Source organism: Chiloscyllium plagiosum, unplaced genomic scaffold (genome assembly GCF_037043375.1).
Source record: "Chiloscyllium plagiosum isolate Xiang-an unplaced genomic scaffold, Cpla_swu_hap1 HiC_scaffold_5, whole genome shotgun sequence".
NCBI lineage: Eukaryota > Metazoa > Chordata > Chondrichthyes > Orectolobiformes > Hemiscylliidae > Chiloscyllium > Chiloscyllium plagiosum.
In genome coordinates this window covers 79,692,542-79,712,097 of record NW_028270143.1, presented here as the reverse complement: position 1 = coordinate 79,712,097, position 19,556 = coordinate 79,692,542, and the positions used below count along the sequence as shown (strand labels likewise).

At 40.4% G+C, this 19,556-nt stretch overlaps 1 protein-coding gene across 1 annotated transcript in view; it reads left to right on the top strand.

Moving 5' to 3' along the window:
* The window catches only part of gtpbp10 (GTP-binding protein 10 (putative)), a 54,563-nt gene that overhangs the window by 2,699 nt on the left and 32,308 nt on the right, over positions 1–19,556 (top strand). Inside the window, exons 2-4 of the mRNA XM_043690355.2 lie at positions 5,901–6,094; positions 10,190–10,281; positions 17,367–17,511. Of these exons, the coding sequence (XP_043546290.2) occupies positions 5,901–6,094; positions 10,190–10,281; positions 17,367–17,511 (431 nt within the window). The remainder of the gene's footprint in view (positions 1–5,900; positions 6,095–10,189; positions 10,282–17,366; positions 17,512–19,556) is intronic.

Genomic DNA, 19,556 nt, shown 5'->3' with positions numbered 1-19,556 from the left:
CTTTTGCACTATACGCATTCAGGAAATTCTCCTGAATGCAGTCTAAAATGCTTGCTCCTCCCTGACTTTTACACTTCACTATCTCAGTCTATATCCGGGTATTAAAATCTCGCATTATAACTATTTTGCACCTATCTGTAATTTTTGAGCAGATTTGTTACTCTATATCTTTATAACCATTGGGTGGTCTATCAATTACATGGAACGATGTTCCCCTTCTCCTTTTATTCTTTTCTAAACTATTCCAAACACCTTGTAAGCGAGAATATTTAACACTGTTTCCAACCCCACTTGAATCTCATCTCAGTTCATGCCACAACATCATAATCTCACATAGAAATCTTTGCCTGTAACTTGCCAGTATTACTAATTATCCCCCATGCATTCAAATACGTGCAATGTAACTCTAATTTTGACTTCATTACTTTCTGTGTTACTCTGACTGCACGTATTGATATGCCAATTTCTATTGTTGTGCTATCTGCTGCCCTTATTATTTAATACATTCTGATATTACTAGTCTGATATCAGTAGTAGAGAGAATGCTAGGGCTCATCATAAAAGATTTAACAGTCTAGATTAGAATGGTGCTGGAAAAGCACAGCAGGTCAGGCAGCATCCGAAGAGCAGGAAAATCGACATTTCGGGCAAAAACCTTTCATCAGGAATGAGGCAGGGGCCACCTGGGTGGAGAGATAAATGGGAGGGGGGATGTGATGGGGGGGAGAAGGTAGCCAAGAGTACAATAGGTGGGTGGAGGTGGGTTTGAAGTTGATAGGTCAGAGAGGAGGGGGAGCGGATAGGTGGGAAGGAAGATTGTCAGGTAGGGCAGGTTATGAGGATGGTACTGAGCTGACAGGTTGGAACTGGGGTAAGGTGGGGGGAGGGGGAATGAGGAAACTGGTGAAGTCCACATTGATGCCCTGGGATTGAGTGTCCCGAGGTGGAGGATGAGGCATTCTTCCTCCAAGCAGGTGGTGAGGGAGTGGCGGTGGAGGAGGCCCAGGACCTACATATCCTCGGCAGAGTTGTTGGGGGGGGGAGTTGAAATGTTCAGCCACAGGGTGGTGGGGTTGATTGGTGCGGGTGTCCCGGCGATGTTCCCTAAAGCGCTCTGTGAGAAGGCATCCTGTCTGTCCCATGTAAAGGAGACTGCATCGGGAGCAATGGATACAGTAAATGACATTGGTGGATGTGCAGGTGAAAGATTTAACAGCAGAGGGCTTGGAAAATGGTGACAGGATTGGGCAGAGTTAACATGGATGAACAAAAGGGAGATCCTGCTTGACAAATCTACAGGAATCTTTTGAGGATGCAATGAGTAGAGTTAATAAAGCAGCGCCATTGGATGTGGTTTACTTGGGCTTTAAGAAGGCTTTTCATATGATCCTCCTTAAAAGATTATCGTGTAATGAACTGGCTGGTGAGTAGGAATAAATACGTTATTTTCCAAATGGTAACCAGTGGTTAGTGGGACACTGCAGGGACCAGTGTTTGGAGCCCAGCTATTAACAATATATAATAATGATTTTGATGAAAGGAATAAATATAACAGCTCCAAGTTTGCAGACACCACAAATTTGGATGAGAGGGTGAACTGTGAGGCGGATGCAGAGGTGCTTTACTACTTTAGGACAAGCTGATTGAGTGGGCAAGTACATGGCAGATGAAGTATAAGTTGGATAAATGTGAGGTTATCCACTTTGGTAGCAAAAACGGGAAGGCAAATTATTATCTAAATGGCAATACATAAGGAAAGGAGACCTGGATGTCCTTCTATATCTGCAGGTGCAGCAGACAGTGAAGAAGGCACATGGTATATTGGCCTTTAAAGCAAGAGGATTCAACTACTGTAGTAGGGATATCATGCTGGAATTGTACAGGGCCTTGATGAGATCATATCTGGAGTACTGTGTGCAGTTCTGGTCTCCTTATCTGAGGAAGGATGTTCCAGCTGTGGAGAGAATGCAGTGAGTGTTTACCAGTCTGATTCCTGAGATGGCAGGGCTGGCATATGAAGAGATACTGGATTTGTTAAGATTCTATTCACTGCAATTTAGAAGAATGAAGGGGGATCTTGTAGACGTGTATGACATTCTGCAAGAGTTCAATCCAGGCAAATGTGAGGTGATGCATTTTGGAAGATCCAATTCAAGACTGAACTGTACAGTAAATGGAAAAGCCCTAGGGAAAATTGATATACAGAGAGATCTGGATGTTCAGGTCCATTGGACCCTGAAGGTGGCAACGCTGGTTGGTAGGGTGGTCAAGAAGGCATACAGGGTGCTCCTCCATTGAGTACAAGAGTTGGTAGGTCATGTTACAATTGTGTAGGCCTTTGGTTCGGTCACATTTGGCATACTGCATACAGTGCTGGTTGCTACATTAACAGAAGGATGTGGATGCTTTGGAGACGGTGCAGAGGAGGTTCATCAGGATGTTGCTTGATATGGAGGGCGCTAGCTATGAAGAGAGGCTGAGTAGGTTAGGATTATTTTCATTAGAAAGATGGAGATTGGGGGATGAGGAACCTGATTGAGGTCTACAAAATCATGAGAGATATAGACAGGGTGGATAGCAAGAAGATTTTTGCCAGACCGGGGGACTCGATTATAAGGAGTCACAAGTTCAAGGTGAGAGGGGAAATATTTGAGGGAGATATGTGTGGAAAGTTCTTCACATAGAGGGTGGTGGGTGCCTGGAATGCATTGCCAGCGGAGGTGCTAGAGGCGGGCATGATAGCAACATTTAAGATGTATCTAGACAGATACATGAATGGGCAAGGAGCAGAAGGATACAAATCCTTAGAAAATAGGTGACATGTTTAGACAGAGGATCTTGATCGGCACAGGTTTGGAGGGCCAAAGGGCCTGTTCCTGTGCTGCAATTTTCTTTGTTCTTTGTTCTATTCTAACAGGACTAGGCAGGAAAGAAGTTCCTGATTATCGGGGAGATCAGAACCAGGTGTCATAGCCTTAGGGTATTTGTGATTGAGATCAGGAGAAATTTCTTCACTCATAGAGTGGCGAGCCTATGAATTCTTATCACAAAAAAGCAGTTGAGGACAAAACATTGACAGTTTTTTAAGAAGGGCATAAATGTAGTTCTTATGGCTAAAGGGATCTAAGGGAATAGAATCGAATCCCTAGAGTGTGCAAACAGGCCATTCAGCTCAACAAGTCCATACCAACCCTCCGAAGAGTATCCCACCCAGACCCACTCCCCCTACCCTATTATTGTATATTTCCGCTGACTAATGTACCTAACCTACACCTACCTGAACTCTATGGGCAATTTAGCATGGCCAATTCACCTAACCTGCACACCTTTTGACTGTGGGAGGAAACTGAATCACCCAGAAAAAATCCACACAGACATGGGGAGAATGCGCAAATTCCACACAGACAATCACCCAAGGCTGTAATCGAATCCATGTTCCTGGCACTGTGAGGCAGCAGTGCTAACCACTGAGCCACCTTGGCGCCCATATAGTGAGAAAGTGGGAACAGGATACTGAGTTGGATGATCGACCATGGCCATATTGAGTTGTGGAGCAGGCTCGAATGACTGAGTGCATTTCTGATGCTTTTCTTTCTATGTTTCTGTAGTTCTCTAGTACTTTCTCCATGTTCTCACAAACCTGCTAAATTAGTTAACAGCATGAGTAAAATGTTCCACAGGAACTTACTTTTAGCTTTGTTCAGATGCAGCCCATCGACTAATCTGAGATCGGTCCCAGTGTCCTGGGACTCTAAAGATCTCTCTCTTGCACCATCTTTCCAGCCACAAATTAATCTGTCTTTTCTTCCTTTTTAAGTACTCACTTGTGCATGATACCAATTGTAATCTAGAAATTGAAGGTCCTACTTGTTAATTTCAGGAACTAAGTATAAAAATTTTGTTGGCAGAACCACATTTCTCTTTTTACCTCTGTCTTTGGTTCCAGTGTAGACCATGACCTGCTGCAACAATGAGCTGCAATCATTCTATGACATCCACGACCCAAATCCTAAAACCATTTTGGATTCACATCGCAGGCCACAGAAACTCCTGTCTGTTGCTGTAACTAAAGGATCCGCTATAAGAACTGCTGTCTTGCCCATTGTCTTTCTTCCCTCTACAACTACCCTGGAGTACCCATGGACTCAGCTCATGTTGCACACCTTTGAGCAATTCTGGCACTCACCAGTATCTGGAATGTAAAACCAATTAGGCAATGGAATCTCTGGGGAGTGCTGCAATACCTGCCTGGCACTCTTGGATTGTCTGGTGGTCACTCATTCTTCATTTGCCTACTTGCCCCCCAAATTGTGGCGTGACCCCCCCCCCCGTCTGAGTGTGGTATCCACCAAGTTCTGCCTCATGGATGCATGTCAATGACTCCAGCCATTAGTTATGTTGTGAAATTCACAGGTCAAACCTGTGTTGCCTTTGACCTGCACTTGGGTTCATCTACATCACATGTTAGGACTTTGCTCTTGGCATAGGAAAAATCTGTGGCTATCAGGAGGTCTTAGGCCATCTTCCATTGGAATAGAGGAGATCCAATAAAAATTGTACAGGATTTTCACAGCATGAATTGGGTAAAACTATTAGTTTAACAATTTTATCCTTCCGCCTCTCCCTCCAACACAGATATTGTCCCAGGTTGAAGCAGACTTCTCTCAAATATTTGCTTTTGACTGTAACATGTTTAGCTTAGCTTCCACCACCTAACACTCCTATCACAAAAATCATCTATTTCTCCTCTGTGACATCACTTGGTTATTCCTTTAGTTCAGCTACCACTGAAACCCACCTGCATGCTTTCACCCCTGTTAAATTTGACTGCTCTTTCTTTTGGGTGGCCCCATGACCTGAATCCTTGAGATCCTGATCCTAAATTACAACAGTGACCTGCTTAGAATAGATGAAGCATTTTAGGATGCTTAACTTCAGCTCAACCAAAATATCATTTTTCAAATGTGCTAAGCAATCACCTCTTTGTCATACAGAGCTTCATTGGTTTTTGTTCCTTCAAATTAAATGTTATGTTCATTATTTTGAATCCCTCTTGGCTGACACCCTCCCGATATCTCTAATTATCTCTGGTACTACATTTCACATTTGCATTCTGTTTCTTTGAGTCTGGCCTCTTGTGCTTCATGCAATGGCCTCACCATTGTACCTTCAATGACCTATGACTCTAAGCTCTACTTCTCTTCATGTTGAGTGCTGTCTTAAAATCTATCTCTTTGACCAAACTTTTAACATTCTCATGCAGATATGTGAAGCATCTTGGAGCATTTCTTTCTATGATAAAAATATTATTCCAGAATGCAATGTAATGTAGTAACAAAATAAAATGCTACAACTAATGTGAATAACACAGACTGGTCCAACTGGTCTCGTACACTTCAAAATTGAGCTGCAGTATGATCAGTAAATTCATTTTGAAGTTTAACATTTTTTTAATCCATCTGGAATATAAATGCAATTTGTTTCCAAATTGATTAACTTGGAAGTTAAAAACATTTACTGGATTATGACACTTAAGAGCAAAGCAATCAATACTTTTCCACCAGACCCTACATACCTACATCTTTTGTGGCACTTAATTTGGCTACAGAGTGTTAACATTCCACATAATAATTTGAGATGGAAACGTGCTTGCAATGTGTTCTGCATATAATGTTTACATTAGTAGCTTTGTGTGATGTGTCAGTTAAAATATTTCCACAAGTAAACATCAATTTCTTGATTAAAAAGGGCATTTTTGGTTCTTAGAAGCTGTTAATTTGATTGCTTTTATCATGTAGACCATTGCTAAATATTAATACAAAGATTTGAATAAATTTCAGTCTGTGCAGTATTTGGGAGGCATTATTCAGTGTTTTCTTTCTAATAATTTTATTTTGTAGTATGGCAGCTTTATTGACAATCTCAGAATTTATGTTCGTGGCGGGAGTGGTGGAATGGGACTTCTTCGACTTGGGGGTGAAGGTGGTAAAGGTGGTGACGTCTGGGTTGTAGCGCAAGATGGAATGTCCTTAAAAAAGATCAAGGATAAATATCCAAGTAAACGTTTTGTGGCTGGTGTTGGTGCTAACAGCAGGTATGATGTTAACTTGTGAAAAGACCTCATAACTGGAGTATTTAGCAATAAGCTTAAGGTTAAAAGTTCAAACTCTGCCCTACTAATCACAGTATACCACTTCAAATGGGCTTGATTCTTCCCTTTTATATGATTTGGGCATATTTATGAACTGTGATTTAAAATGTTGAAAATGTTATTTCATATAGCTGTCAATGACCGGCAGCTCTTGCCTAGCAATTGTATTTATATTAAATGTTTTCTTTTGTAATATTAATGAAATAAATTGTACATCAACACAATTTTGACTGCTTCATTCTACATTACTGGACTTCTTTTTAGATTATGAATATAATTCCACCTTACAATCCTTCAAGATCTCTGCTTTGTCCTAGCTGACATCAAGCTTGTTGCATGATGATATTGTCACACAGCAAGTGTAAAAGCTTCTATCATGTTCCTGATTTGTGTCTTGTAGATGATATGATGGGGAGTCCTAAGCTGAGTTACTTCTCATAGAATTCCCTGCCTTTGCCCCACTATTATAATTTATGCAGCTGGTCCAGTTCAGCTTCTGGTCAGTGTTGACCCCAGGATTTTGGTCATGTGGAATTTGGAGATGACAAATTCCGTTGAACATCCAAGAAAAATGGTTCAACTCTGGCTTATCGCTGATGGTTATTACCTGATAACTGTGTAGTGAGAATGTTACACAGTACTAGTTGGCTTAAACTTAACAGTGGTCCAGATTTTGCTGCATGGATGCATGACTTGTTTCGTTGTGAAGAGTTGCATATGTTTGAACACTGTGCAGTCATTAGCAAATATTACCATTTCTGACCTTATGGCGTGGGGAAGCTCACGAATGAAGCAGCTTAAATGGTTGATCTGAGAAACTGCCCTGAGAAATTACTGCAGCAATGTTCTACAGCGAGATGATTGATATTCAGCAACCTAAACTATCTTCCTTTGTGCGAGGTGTGTGTCAAACCAGTGGAGAGATTTTCTTCTAACTCTCATTGACTTCAAGTTGCCTGGGCTTCTAGATGCCGTTCCAGGTCAAAAATTATCTTGATGTCAAGGGAAGTCAATCTCACTTGACCTGTTGAATTCAACTCTTATGTCCATGTTTTGGATCAAGTGTGATGAGACCAGGAGCTAAATATTCCAGTGGAACCCAAACTGAAATTCTGTGAGTGGGTTAGTAATGAGCATATGCTGCTTGACAGTATTATTGATAACAGCTTCCAGCACCGTGGTAAGCTTCCAGAGTAGAGTGATGGGCCACAAAATGGCTGATTTTGATTGATTATGTTCTTTTTTTTTGTGGATAGGTTTCTGTCCTTTTCTGTTTTGTCATGTCAATACCAATGTTGCAGCTTGCCTAGGAGTATGGCTGTTTAGCACAAATACTTAGAATTGAAGCTGGGAGATTGTTGGAACATAGCCTTTACTGTATTTAGTACAACACCTAAGACCTTTTTTTTTTTGCAGTGGCTAAAATAGCTTGCTTGCAGTTATTTCTTGATTAAAATATGAAAATGTGTCCCTCAGAGGTGTAATGCTGGCCTGCTGTGAACCTTAGAAGTAAATTATAAATTTGAAGACAGGAGGAAAAGTGTTAGTTTCTGGAAATAGTCTTTTAAACAGATCTATACATGATGCACTGTAATATTTTAGATGTCAGTACAGATAAAGTAGTCTAAGTAGCTGTATTTGATTTATTATTTCACCTACTGTCTGCTTGAAATTAAGTTTCAGCTATTGTTATGGAGTAGATATAATGATGCCATGAATGGCCGGGAGAGTTCAGCTCAATTTAAGTTACTTTCATAGAAATTCTACTATAACTTTGTAATTTGTTTTCATTGAAATAAATCATTTCTACTTCATTTATGTGTTTGAGGTAATATGAGTACAATGTATTTTTGCAGTTTATGTCGAACAAGAACTGGAACCTGAGTCTTAAATTAAGTAAGATATCCATTAAATTTGAGAAGTTGACATCTTCAAGGACATAATGATTGAAAAAAATTGCATATTTTGCTTTAACCTTTGGAAACTTGATAATTGTTTCAATTGTAATAATGTCCGAAATGGTAAAGGAAAATAGAGTTGGATGTACAGAAAGAATTTTCTTAAAAGACAAGTATAAATATGATAAAATTAAAGTGAGGGAAATCCTATCTGGAATGCAATGGCTGAAAAGGCAGTTTTGACAAGTACTAATATGCCTTAAAAACTGTGTTCCCTCCAATGATCATTTAGTTTAGAATACTGAACTCAAGCAGTAAACGTAGAAACATAGAAAAAAGGAGCAGGAGAGAGCCATTTGGCCCTTTGAGTCTGTTCTGCCATTCAGTATGATTATCTAACTCAGTTCCTGCTTTCTCCCCATACCCCTTGATCCTTTCAGCCCTGAGAACAACATCTAACTCTTTCTTGAAAACTTGCAGTGCTTTGGCCTCAACTGCTTTCTGCAGTAGGGAATTCCACAGGCTCACAGCTCTTTTGGTGAATAAATTGCACCTTATTTCAATCCCAAGTAGCCTGCTCCATAGCCTTAAACTGTAACTCTTGATTCTGAGCTCCCTGATCATCAGGAACATCCTTCCTGCATTTACCCTGTCTAGGCCAGTTAGAATTTTATATGTTTTATGAGGTATCCATCCTCTGCTCTATTCCTTATCTAAATCAGTATTTTATAATGTGAGTTGCTGGGGTCCAAGCACTGGTTCCTAAAGCCCACTAGTCATTGCCTGTCAATTGGAAAAAGATCAATTTATTCCAACCCCCTGTCAACCAGTTCTGTATCCTATGTTCTGTATACTACCCTTATCCCATGCACTCTAATTTTACATGTTGATCTCTTATGTAGGACCTTTCAAAAAGCCTTCCAACGAAACTCCATCACTGCTTTCACCTTATCCATTCAACGCGTTACATCCTTAAAAGGGTCCAGTAGATTTGTCAAGCATGATTTCCTTTTTGTAAATATATGCTGACTCTGCCCAATCCTGTTACTATTTTCCAAGTGCTCTGTTATTAAATCTTTTATAATGGAGTCTACAATTTTCTCCACTACCGATATCTGGTTAACTGGTTTATAATTCCCTGTTTTCTCTCCTTTACTAAATGGTGGAGTTACATTAGCTACCCTCCAATCCATAGGAATTGTTCCAGAGTCTATAGAATCTTGAAAGATGTCCACCATTGGATCCATTATTTCTAGGGCTACCTCCTTAACTACTCTGGGATATTGAGTTCTGGGGATTTATTGGCCTTTGTCTCGTCAATTTCTCCAACACCATTTTTCTGCTAATACTGACCTCAGTTCCTCCCTCTCTCCAGATCCTGTGTTCTCCAACATTTTGAGATGTTGTTTTTGTCCTCTTTTGTGAAGACCGAATCATGATATATATCTAATTGGTCTGCTATCTCTGTGTTCACCGATGTAATTCCTCTGTGTCTGACTGTAAAGGATGATTTTCCTCTCTCAATCAATCTCATTGTTCTCCTTTGCTGAAATTTAAAGCTCCCAATTCTTGGTTGCTGCTTTCTTTGGCCACTTTGTATGCTCCTTCCTGGGATCTAGTGCTGCACTTAATTTCCCTTTATAGCCATGTTCAGACCACCTTTCCTATTTTATTTTTGTTCTAGACAGAAATAACCAGTTGTTGTAGTTCCTCCATACAGTTTTTAAATGTTTGCCATTACCTAAGTGCCATCATCCCTTTAAATAACGTTTCCTAATTTATCAAAGCCAGCTTGCACCTCATACCATCTTAGTTTTCTCTACTTAGATTCAGGGCCTTCATCTCAGAATCAACCACGGCACTCAATCCTAATGAAGAATTGCTAGATTGTCAATAATTCCTTTCTGATTATGCAATACCCTGGCTAGGATGGCCTTTTCTCTTGTTGGTTCTTCAACATATTGATCCAAAAAACTATCCCACACAAACTCCATGAATTCCTCCTTTATGGTATTGTTACTGATTTAGTTTGCACAATCTATATGCAATAAGCAATTAAAATTAAGAAATAAAAGTCAAGCTTTTTGAATAATAAAATAGCACATGCTCTAACTTTGCTTTTTTTCTTTACAATTTCTAGCATTCGATCACTTAAGGGAGTAAAGGGAAATGGTTGTGAAATTCATGCTCCAGTTGGAATTTCAATCACTAATGATGATGGGCAGGTAATAGGTGAGGACTGTTTTTAAAATTGATCAGGCTTGATACCAGCTTTTAAGTACAAATAGTTCTTTTGCTTTGTTAAAATATCTTTTAACAAACTTCATTGTGTGCTATTTTCTCTGCATTGTGCTAATACAAAACATTAGTGTTAGTGTACTTTCAGTATATACGTGGTATAAATTATAGTCTTAAGTCTAATCATAATGAAATCTATTTGTGAATTCCAATGCATGAAGAAACACAACACTTATAGAACTTTTCCTGAATCTAATGAATTTAGGAAATTTAACACCAATACAAACACAACCTAATTTTCCAACTCTTTAAAGACTCTGGGATAAAGTCCACCAAGACCACGAGATTTAACAACCTGCAGCTCCATAATTTACTCAGTACTGCTCTTCTAATGAGTATAATTTCACCAGTTTCACTTTTCCTTTAACTTCTTGATTTGCAGTTATACTGGATTGTATTTTATACCCTGTATGGTGAATATAGAGCAAAATATTTATTTATTACATCTGCCATTTCTTTATTATTTACTGTTAGAACAAAGGATATTTACAGCCCTTCGGCCCTCCAAGCCTGTGCCGATCCAAATCCACTGTATAAATCTATCGTCCAATTACTAAGGAGCTGTATCCCACTGCTCCCCACCTACTCATGCATCTGTCCAGACGTAGATTAAATGAATCTACCGTGCCTGCTTCTACAGCCTCTGCTGGCATCACGTTCCATGTACCTACCACCCTCTGTGTAAAGTACTTCCCGCATGTATCCCCCTTAAACTTTTCTCCTGTCACCTTGAATGCGTGACCTCTCATAATTGCTTCCCTCACCATGGGAAAAAATCTTATCCGTGCTGTCTATACCCTTTGTGATTTTGTAGACCTCAATCAGGTTCCCCCTTTTTTCCAATCAAAACAATCCTAATCTACTCAGCCTCTCTTCATAGCTAGCACCTTCCATCCCAGGCAATATCCTCGTAAACCTTCTCTGCACCCTCTCAAAAGCGTCTTCATCCTTTTGATAAGGTGGCGACCAGAACTGTACAGAGTTCTAAATGCGGCCGAACCAAAGTCTTGTACAATTTTAACATGACCTACGATCTCTTGTACTCAATATTCCGTCCGATGTAGGCAAGCATATCATATGCCTTCTTGACCACTCTATCCATCTGTGTAGCCACCTTCAGAATACAATGGACCTGAACTCCCAGATCTCTCTGCTCATCACCTTTTCCTAAGGCCTTTCCATTTACAGTGTAGTTCGCTCTAGAATTAGACCTTCCAAAATGCATCACCTCAGATTTGCCCGATTGAACTCCACCTGCCACATCTCCGCCCAACTCTCCAGTCTAGTTATATTCTCCTGTATTCTTTGACAGTCTCCTATGCTTTCTGCTACTCCACCAATCTTCATGTCATCTGCAAAATTACTGATCAGACCACCAATGCCCTCGTTCAGATCATTTATGTATATTATGAACAACAGTGATCCCAGCACTAATCCCTGTGGAACACCACTGGTTACCTTTCTCCATTTCGAGAAACTCCCTTCAACTACTCTCTGTCTTCTGTTGCTCAACCAGTTCTTTATCCACCTAGCTAACACACACTGCACACCATGGGGCTTCACTTTCTCCATTTGTCTACAATGGGGAACCTTATCAAACACCTTACTAAAGACCATTTATATGATGTCTACAGCTCTTCATTCATCTATCAACTTGGTCACTTTCTCAAAGAACTCTATTAAGTTAGTAAGGCATGATCTCCCCGCACAAAACCATGTTGCCTATCACTGAAAAGCCAATTCTCTTCCAAATATAAATAGATCCTACTCCTCAGTACCTTCTCCAGCAACTTGCCCCACCACTGACGTTGGGCTCACTGGTCTGTATCCGTACTATCCTTCTTGAACGGGGACAGCATTAGCAACTCTCAAGTCCTCCGGCACTTCACCTGTGTTTAAGGATGCTACAAAGATATCGCTCAGGGCCCCAGCTATTTCCTCTTTTGCCTCCCTTAGCAACCTGGGATAGATCCCATCCGATCCTGTGGATTTGTCCACCTTAATATCCTTTAGCCTACCCAGCACATCCTCCCTCCTTATGTCAATGTGATCCAGAGTAAACTAACGTCTATCTCTAATCTCAACATTCATCATGTTCCTCTCCTCAGTGAACACTGATGCAAAGTGATCATTAAGAATCTCACCCATTTTCTCAGGTTCGACACACAACCTTCCTTCCTTATCCTTTAGTGGACCAACCCTTTCTCGAGTTACCCTCTTGCTTCTTATATATGAATAATTCTGCTCACTAAAGTTATTTCATGACCCCGTTTAGCCAGCTTGATTCATCGTTTAAGATTGGTCCTACTCTCCCGATATTCCTCCAAGGCCCATTCTGTTCTTAGCTGCCTGGACCTTATGTACGCTTCCCTTTTCCTCTTGGCTAGTTGCACAATTTCTCCTGTCATCCATGGTTCACGAATCTTGCCTTTCCTATCCCTTGTTTTCAAAGGGACATGCCTATCCTGCACTATCTTCAACCTATCTTTGAAAGCCTCCACATATCAAATGTGGACATCCCTTCAAATAGCTGCCCCTAATCCATATTTCCCAGCTCCTGTCAAATTTTGATATAATTGGCTTTGGCCCAGTTTAGTACTCTTTCCTTAGGACCACTCTCATCTTTGTCTACGAGTATTCTAAAACTTACAGAATTGTAGTCACTATTCCCAAAGAAATCCCCCACTGCAGCTTCTAACACCTGGCCTGGCTCATTCCCCAACGTCAGGTCCATTATGGTCCCTTTCCTAGTTGGACTATTGGCATACTGCTCTGGAAAACTTTCCTGGATGCTCCTTACAAATTCTGCCCCATCCAGATCTCTGACACTTAAGTGTATCCCAGTGAATGTTGGTAAAATTAAAATCTCCAATCCCCACCACCCTGTTTTCTTGACATCTTTCCATAATCCGTTTACCGATTTGTTCGTCTACCTCACGCTCACTGTTGGGAGGCCTGTAGTACAGCCCCAACAATGTAATTGCACCCTTCTCATTTCTTAGATCTACACATAATGCTTCACTACTCAAGCCTCCATAGTGTCCTCCTTTAGCACAGTCGTGATATCGTCCCTGACCAGCAATGCGACTCCTTCCTTCCCTATCCTGTCTGAAGCATCTGTATCCTGGAACATTTAGTTGCCAATCATGGCCTTCCTTCAACCATGTCTCTGATTGCAATAAAGTCATACTCCCAGGCACCAATCCAAGCCCTAAGTTCGTCTGCCTTACCCACTTGCATTAAAGCATATGCACTTCAGACCACCAATTCCTTTGCGTTCATCTGCTCTCTGCCTACTCTTCCCCTTGGTAATACCAGCTTCATGATCCTGTTCCTTCAAGTCTCTAGTTGCCACCTCACTGTCTACTAGTCTTCTCTTCTGGTTCCCAGCCCCCTGCCACATTAATTTAAACCGTCCCCAACAGCAGGAACAAAAGCTCCCCCAAGGATATTAGTTCAAGTCTGGTTCAGGTGTAGGCTATCCAATTTGTAATAGTCCCACCTTCTCCAGAACCGGTCCCAATGTCCCACTAATCTGAACTCCTGCCGCCTATGCCATCTTTCAAGCCACATGTTCATCCTGCCTATTCTTTCATTTCTACCCTGGCTAGCACGTGGCACTGGTAGCAATCCTGAGATCATTACCTTTGAAGTCCTCCTCTTTAATTTCTCTCCTAGCTCCCTGAATTCTGCTTTCAGGACCTCACCTCATTTTTTACTTATATCAATGGTGCCTCCACGACAACTGGCTGTTCACCCTCCCCTTTCAGAATGCTCTGCAGCCAATCGGTGACATCCCTGACCCGAGCACCTGAGAGGCAACATACCATCCGGGAGTCTCATTTTTGGCCACGGAACCACCTATATCCTCCCCTTACAATAGAATCCCATATGACTATGGCCCTACGAGTCTTTTTGCTGCCCTTCTGAACAGCAGAGCCTGCCAAAATGCAATGATTCTGGCAACTGCTGCTCTCCCCTGGTGAGCCATCTCCACCAACAGTATCCAAAATGGTATACCTGTTTTGGAGGGAGATGACCTCAGGGGGACACCTGCACTGCCTTCCTATTTTTCTCTGCCTTTTGGTCACCTATTCACTGTTTCCCTCAGCAATTCTAATCTGTGGTGTGACCAATTCACACCCACCTAAAAAAGAAACACTTATCCTTCCCGTCAGCCCTTGCTTCTCTCTGCCCTCTCTTCTTGCTGCTGTGTTAAAAGCTGGAGGAGCTATTCTAATAGAGGAGCATATTAACTCACCATTCTCACCCACTTGGGGACCAATACTCCCTTCACTTACATTTTTCTTTGTTAAATACTTATTAAAAACTCTATTTTTACATTCCTAGGTAGCTTCCTCTGCAGTCTAATTTATTAGACCTCATTAATCTTTAGTCCCTCTGCTGTTCTTTATATTCTGACCATTTGTCTGACCTGCCACTCATCTTGTCTCAGTTATAAGATTTGTTTCTATAAGCCTGATGTTTGCTTTGACTTATTTAGTTATTCACAAATGGTAGTCCTCCCCCTGATAATTTTTCTTTATTGTAAGAGTATACTTACTGAGAGTATTCTGAAATAACTCTTTGAACATGTATCACAACTTCTTTATCTGTTTGCATAATACCTGAGTTCATTTCAGCTAGCTCAACTTCCATACTTAAAAATTTGCCTTTGTTTAAGTTTAAAATATTGGTTATAAACCTCATCTTCTCCCTTTTCAAATTAAATGTAAAATCAGTCACATCACTGCTACCTAGAAGTATCTTTATTCTAAAGTCATTAGCGAATGCTACCTCATTACACAATAGCAAGTCTAGTTTTCCTGTCCTCTCAAAGCAGTTCATGAATGTTTCATCCAAGCTACTATTATTGATCGTTTATTTCCCCCCGAGTTATGTATTGGTTAAAATCACCTTTAATTATTGCTGTCCCTTTATCGCAAGCACCCAATAGTTCTTGTTGCATGCTATTTGGAGCCTGCAGATCACTTGAACTAGTGACTTTTTTCCCCCCTACTATTTATCATCTCCACCAAAACCAATTCTACATCCTGATCTGAACCAAGGTCATTTCTAACTATTGCAGCAATATGAACTTTGATTAGGACAGTTAACCCTCTGTCTTTACTTAGTTTCTTATTCTTTTTGAATGTTATGTACTGACAATATTCAGGTCCGAAGCCATATCTCTGTAATGCCTACCAGATTGCATTTATTCACCCTTCAGTCTGCATGATCGATTAATTTGCTTCGTTTTTGAATGCTATGCATGTTCAGATACAGAGACTTTACTTTTGTTTCTTTTGTTACCTTTGTAGTATCCAGTCTAGATAGCTGGTATAGTTTTTTGTTTTTCTCTCTCACTTTTCAACTATTTATTTTCCACATTAATATGTTGCTCTCCTGCCTTGACTCTGACTTCACATATGTTACATTCATCAAGGTGAGAGGTGAAAAGTTTAAGGGGGATACACGCAGCAAGTACTTTATACAGAGGGTGGTGGTCATCTGGAACGCATTGCCAGCAGAGGTGGTAGAGGCAGGCACGGTTGATTCATTTAAGAGGCGTCTGGACAGATGCATGAGTAGGTGGGGTGCAGAGGGATACAAATGCTTAGGAATTGGGCAACAGGTTTAGATAGTAGATTTGGATTGGCTAAGGCTTGTAGGGCTGAAGGGCCTGTTCCTGGGCTGTAAAGTTTCTTTGTTCTTTTTACTCAAGCTTGATTACTCATTCACCCTTTTTTTTAATAAAGTTTAAAGACCTCTCTACTTTCTAGTTATGTGGCTCATGGGAACATCTGTCCCAGAGGATTCAGGTGTAGATAGTCCTAACGGTACAGATTTCACTTTGCCCAATACTGATGCCAGTGACCCACAAATGGGAACTCCCTCTCCAACACCAGTCCTTGAGCCACTCATCCACTTTTTTGATTTTGTTCATTCAGTACTAATTTGCACATGGATCATGTATTAAATTGAAAGTACTTTTGAGGTTCTACTTTTAATTTAGCACCTTCTCATTTAAGTCAGCAGAACTTCTTTCCCAGTTCTACCTCTGTTGGTACTGACTGGACCATTACCACTGGATCTTCCCCTTCCCTTCCAAGTTTTTTTTTTTCAACCCTGGGCAGATATCCGAAACTATGTCACCGAGCAGATAACACAACTGTTTGAACTCATGCTCTTTGCAGCAGAGGACAGAGTCGTTCCTCCTCACTTTATAGTTCCTGATACCCACTACTTATTCCTTCTTCTTATCCCACTTGACTAGCTCCCTGTATCATGGTGCCATGTCCAGTTCCACCCTGCACTCCTTCACTCTCATGCAAACAAGCTGAGAAAATGTCAAACATGTTAGAGGTTTTTGTACTCCTGCCCTCTGAGTACTTTCACCTGCCTCACTGACCAAATCAGCAAAACCTATCCTGGAGGTGTAACTGTTTGCTGGAATAAAGTGACCAGGTGTCTCTTCCCCAACCCCCAAAACGATGCGTCAAGTGTCTGAAGCTTGACTTGACTGAGCTGTAACCGCAAGAATTTACTGCAGATGTGTTTGTCTAAGGACATGCTGGCACACAGAGGTTTCCACACTCTGCATTTGCTGCACATCACCTGCCCTGCCATTTCTAATAGATGTTAATTCATTAATAGTTGCTAATTAAATAATGTATTAATACAGTCGACTTCTCCCACAATAAGTTTTAGCAGTGTCATGTATGAATAATGGGAACTTAAGTACACATGAACCTCGATTATCCGAATGACATGGGTGGGGAGTATTTTGTTTGATTAATCGAATGCTGGATAACATAGTTTAGCCAAGCATCGGCACCTTGCAATCTTGTTTGGATAATCTGAAATTCGTAAAATTGAATGCTGGATGATAGAGGTTCCTCTGTATTGACATCTTCAGAAGATCGTTAGAAAATTGAATTAAAAAAAAAAGAAATTGAAGTGTTTGTGATTTATTGCTATTTGTTGTGCAGATATTTGGAGCCATTTTTATTTTCTAGGTGAATTAAACAAAAAGGGAGATCGAGTTATTGTAGCCCATGGCGGTCGTGGTGGTTCATTTATGACTAACTTTTTGCCTTCTAAAGGCCAAAGCAGAATTATACGGATGGATTTGAAGCTTGTAGCTGATGTAGGATTGGTTGGGTAAGTTTGGATTTCATATCTGTCTTCATTGTTCCCTTCTCAGTTACTGATTTATTTTATTTGCAAGTAATGGATGTATAGAATTTGTTGAATGATGTTTCCTCATTTTAATTTTGATGTTGATTCAGAACTTTGTGTATGATACCTGTTTTTTAACAACAAGGTAATTGGAAGTTTGGCAACATGAACAGGCATGCTATAAGATGAATGTAATGAAAATAATATTTTCCCACTTTTTGGTGATTGAAAACAGAAATTGTTTCCTCTTGTATAAAATTCTGAAAGGATTTGAGAGGGTCAATGCTGAGAGTTTGTCTTTTCTATCTGGAGTTTTGAACTTCAGGGGGTCATAGTCATAAAGGGGAGATCATTTTGAATTGAGATGAGGTGACATTTATTCACTTGGTGAATCTTTTAAACGATCTGTCCCAAGGGCTGTGGATATTCATTCAGTAAGTATATTCAAGATTAAGACTGATAGATTTTTGAGCTTTCAGGGAATTAAGGGATACGGGAAAAGTGGAGTTGAGCTAGAAGATTTGTCATGATCTCAATTGGAATAGGCCACTTTCTAGTTCCTGTCTTTTTAACAAGTGATTTTTTTTTTAAAAGGAGCTATTTAATTGTGGATAATTTGATGGCTTTTTCCTCTACTTGTAAATGGACATACGAGCAGAGGTTGGGTAAGTTGGGCCTATACTGGCGTTTGAAGAATGAGAGGTTAACCTTATTGAAACATATAAGATTCCTAAGAGACTTGATACGGTGGATTTGGAAATGGGGCTTCCTCTTGTGAGAAAGACTGGGACCAGAGGGCTATGTTGCTCTGAAAAATACATAGCTTAGTATGTTGACAGAAAATCTATATCTGTTTCAGTCAGTCAGCTATGTGTAAGCCATCTATGTGATGTTCAATAATATTAATAAGCACAGAACCCAGGCTATATGTGTGCAGTCTATGATACTGTACCTGTGTTAATAATGTCGCAAATAAATATCAAGACATCTGTCTTAACAAAAGTCTGACGGTCTGGTATTGGGTCTGTGAACTAACAAAGAAAACTTTTAAGGTGTGCTGTTTCCTTGTCTCGTCCCACTACTTACAACAAATGTTTACTTTAACCAGGTTTGAGATATGGCCAATTATATATAGATTTCGGGCCATCCGATTCAGTATTAAAAACAAGTCAGCCAGGTTTCTTCAGTCAACAAAAAATGACTAATTGGTTACGAAAAACAAACTTCTTTGCATCTTTGTTTGAAGATTATTAACCAGCAATTTAGATTATGCAGTAACTTTCTTAAAAATAAAACTGAATCACATGTAAATCTAAGGAGAAACAAAAAGATGAAAACTCTGTGCAGCGTTAAGTTTAAAGTGCAGTGGTCAATAATAGTTGAATTCATAAAAAATTATGGATTGTCCCATTGTTGTTCTGAGAGCAAAATTATTCTGCACCCACAAACTGCTTTCACTGGGGTGATTTCCTGGAATACTGTAATTGACTGAATTCCCTTTGCTTCAGACAGTGAGATTCCAAGAAAATTGACTTCAAAAACTCTCCCTAAGTGATAAGCTTGACTTTTGATGGTTTTCAGCTGACTCACACTTTGTTGAGAGGACTTGCAAAGAAAGACAGAGAGAGCAGTTACTTCTTATGCAGGTCTCTCTCTGAGTTCAAAAATACAGTCATCTTTTTCCAGTCACAAACTGGGCAATGTAACTTCTCTTAGAAGATTCTCCAGGCTGTGTAACTCACATAGAACATAGAACATAGAAGAATACAGCGCAGTACAGGCCCTTTGGCCCTCGATGTTGCACCGATCCAAGCCCACCTAACCTACACTAGCCCACTATCCTCCATATGCCTATCCAATGCCCGCTTAAATGCCCATAATGAGGGAGAGTCCACCACTGCTACTGGCAGGGCATTCCATGAACTCACGACTCGCTGAGTAAAGAACCTACCCCTAACATCTGCCCTATACCTACCCCGCTTAATTTAAAGCTATGCCCCCTTGTAATAGCTGACTCCATACGTGGA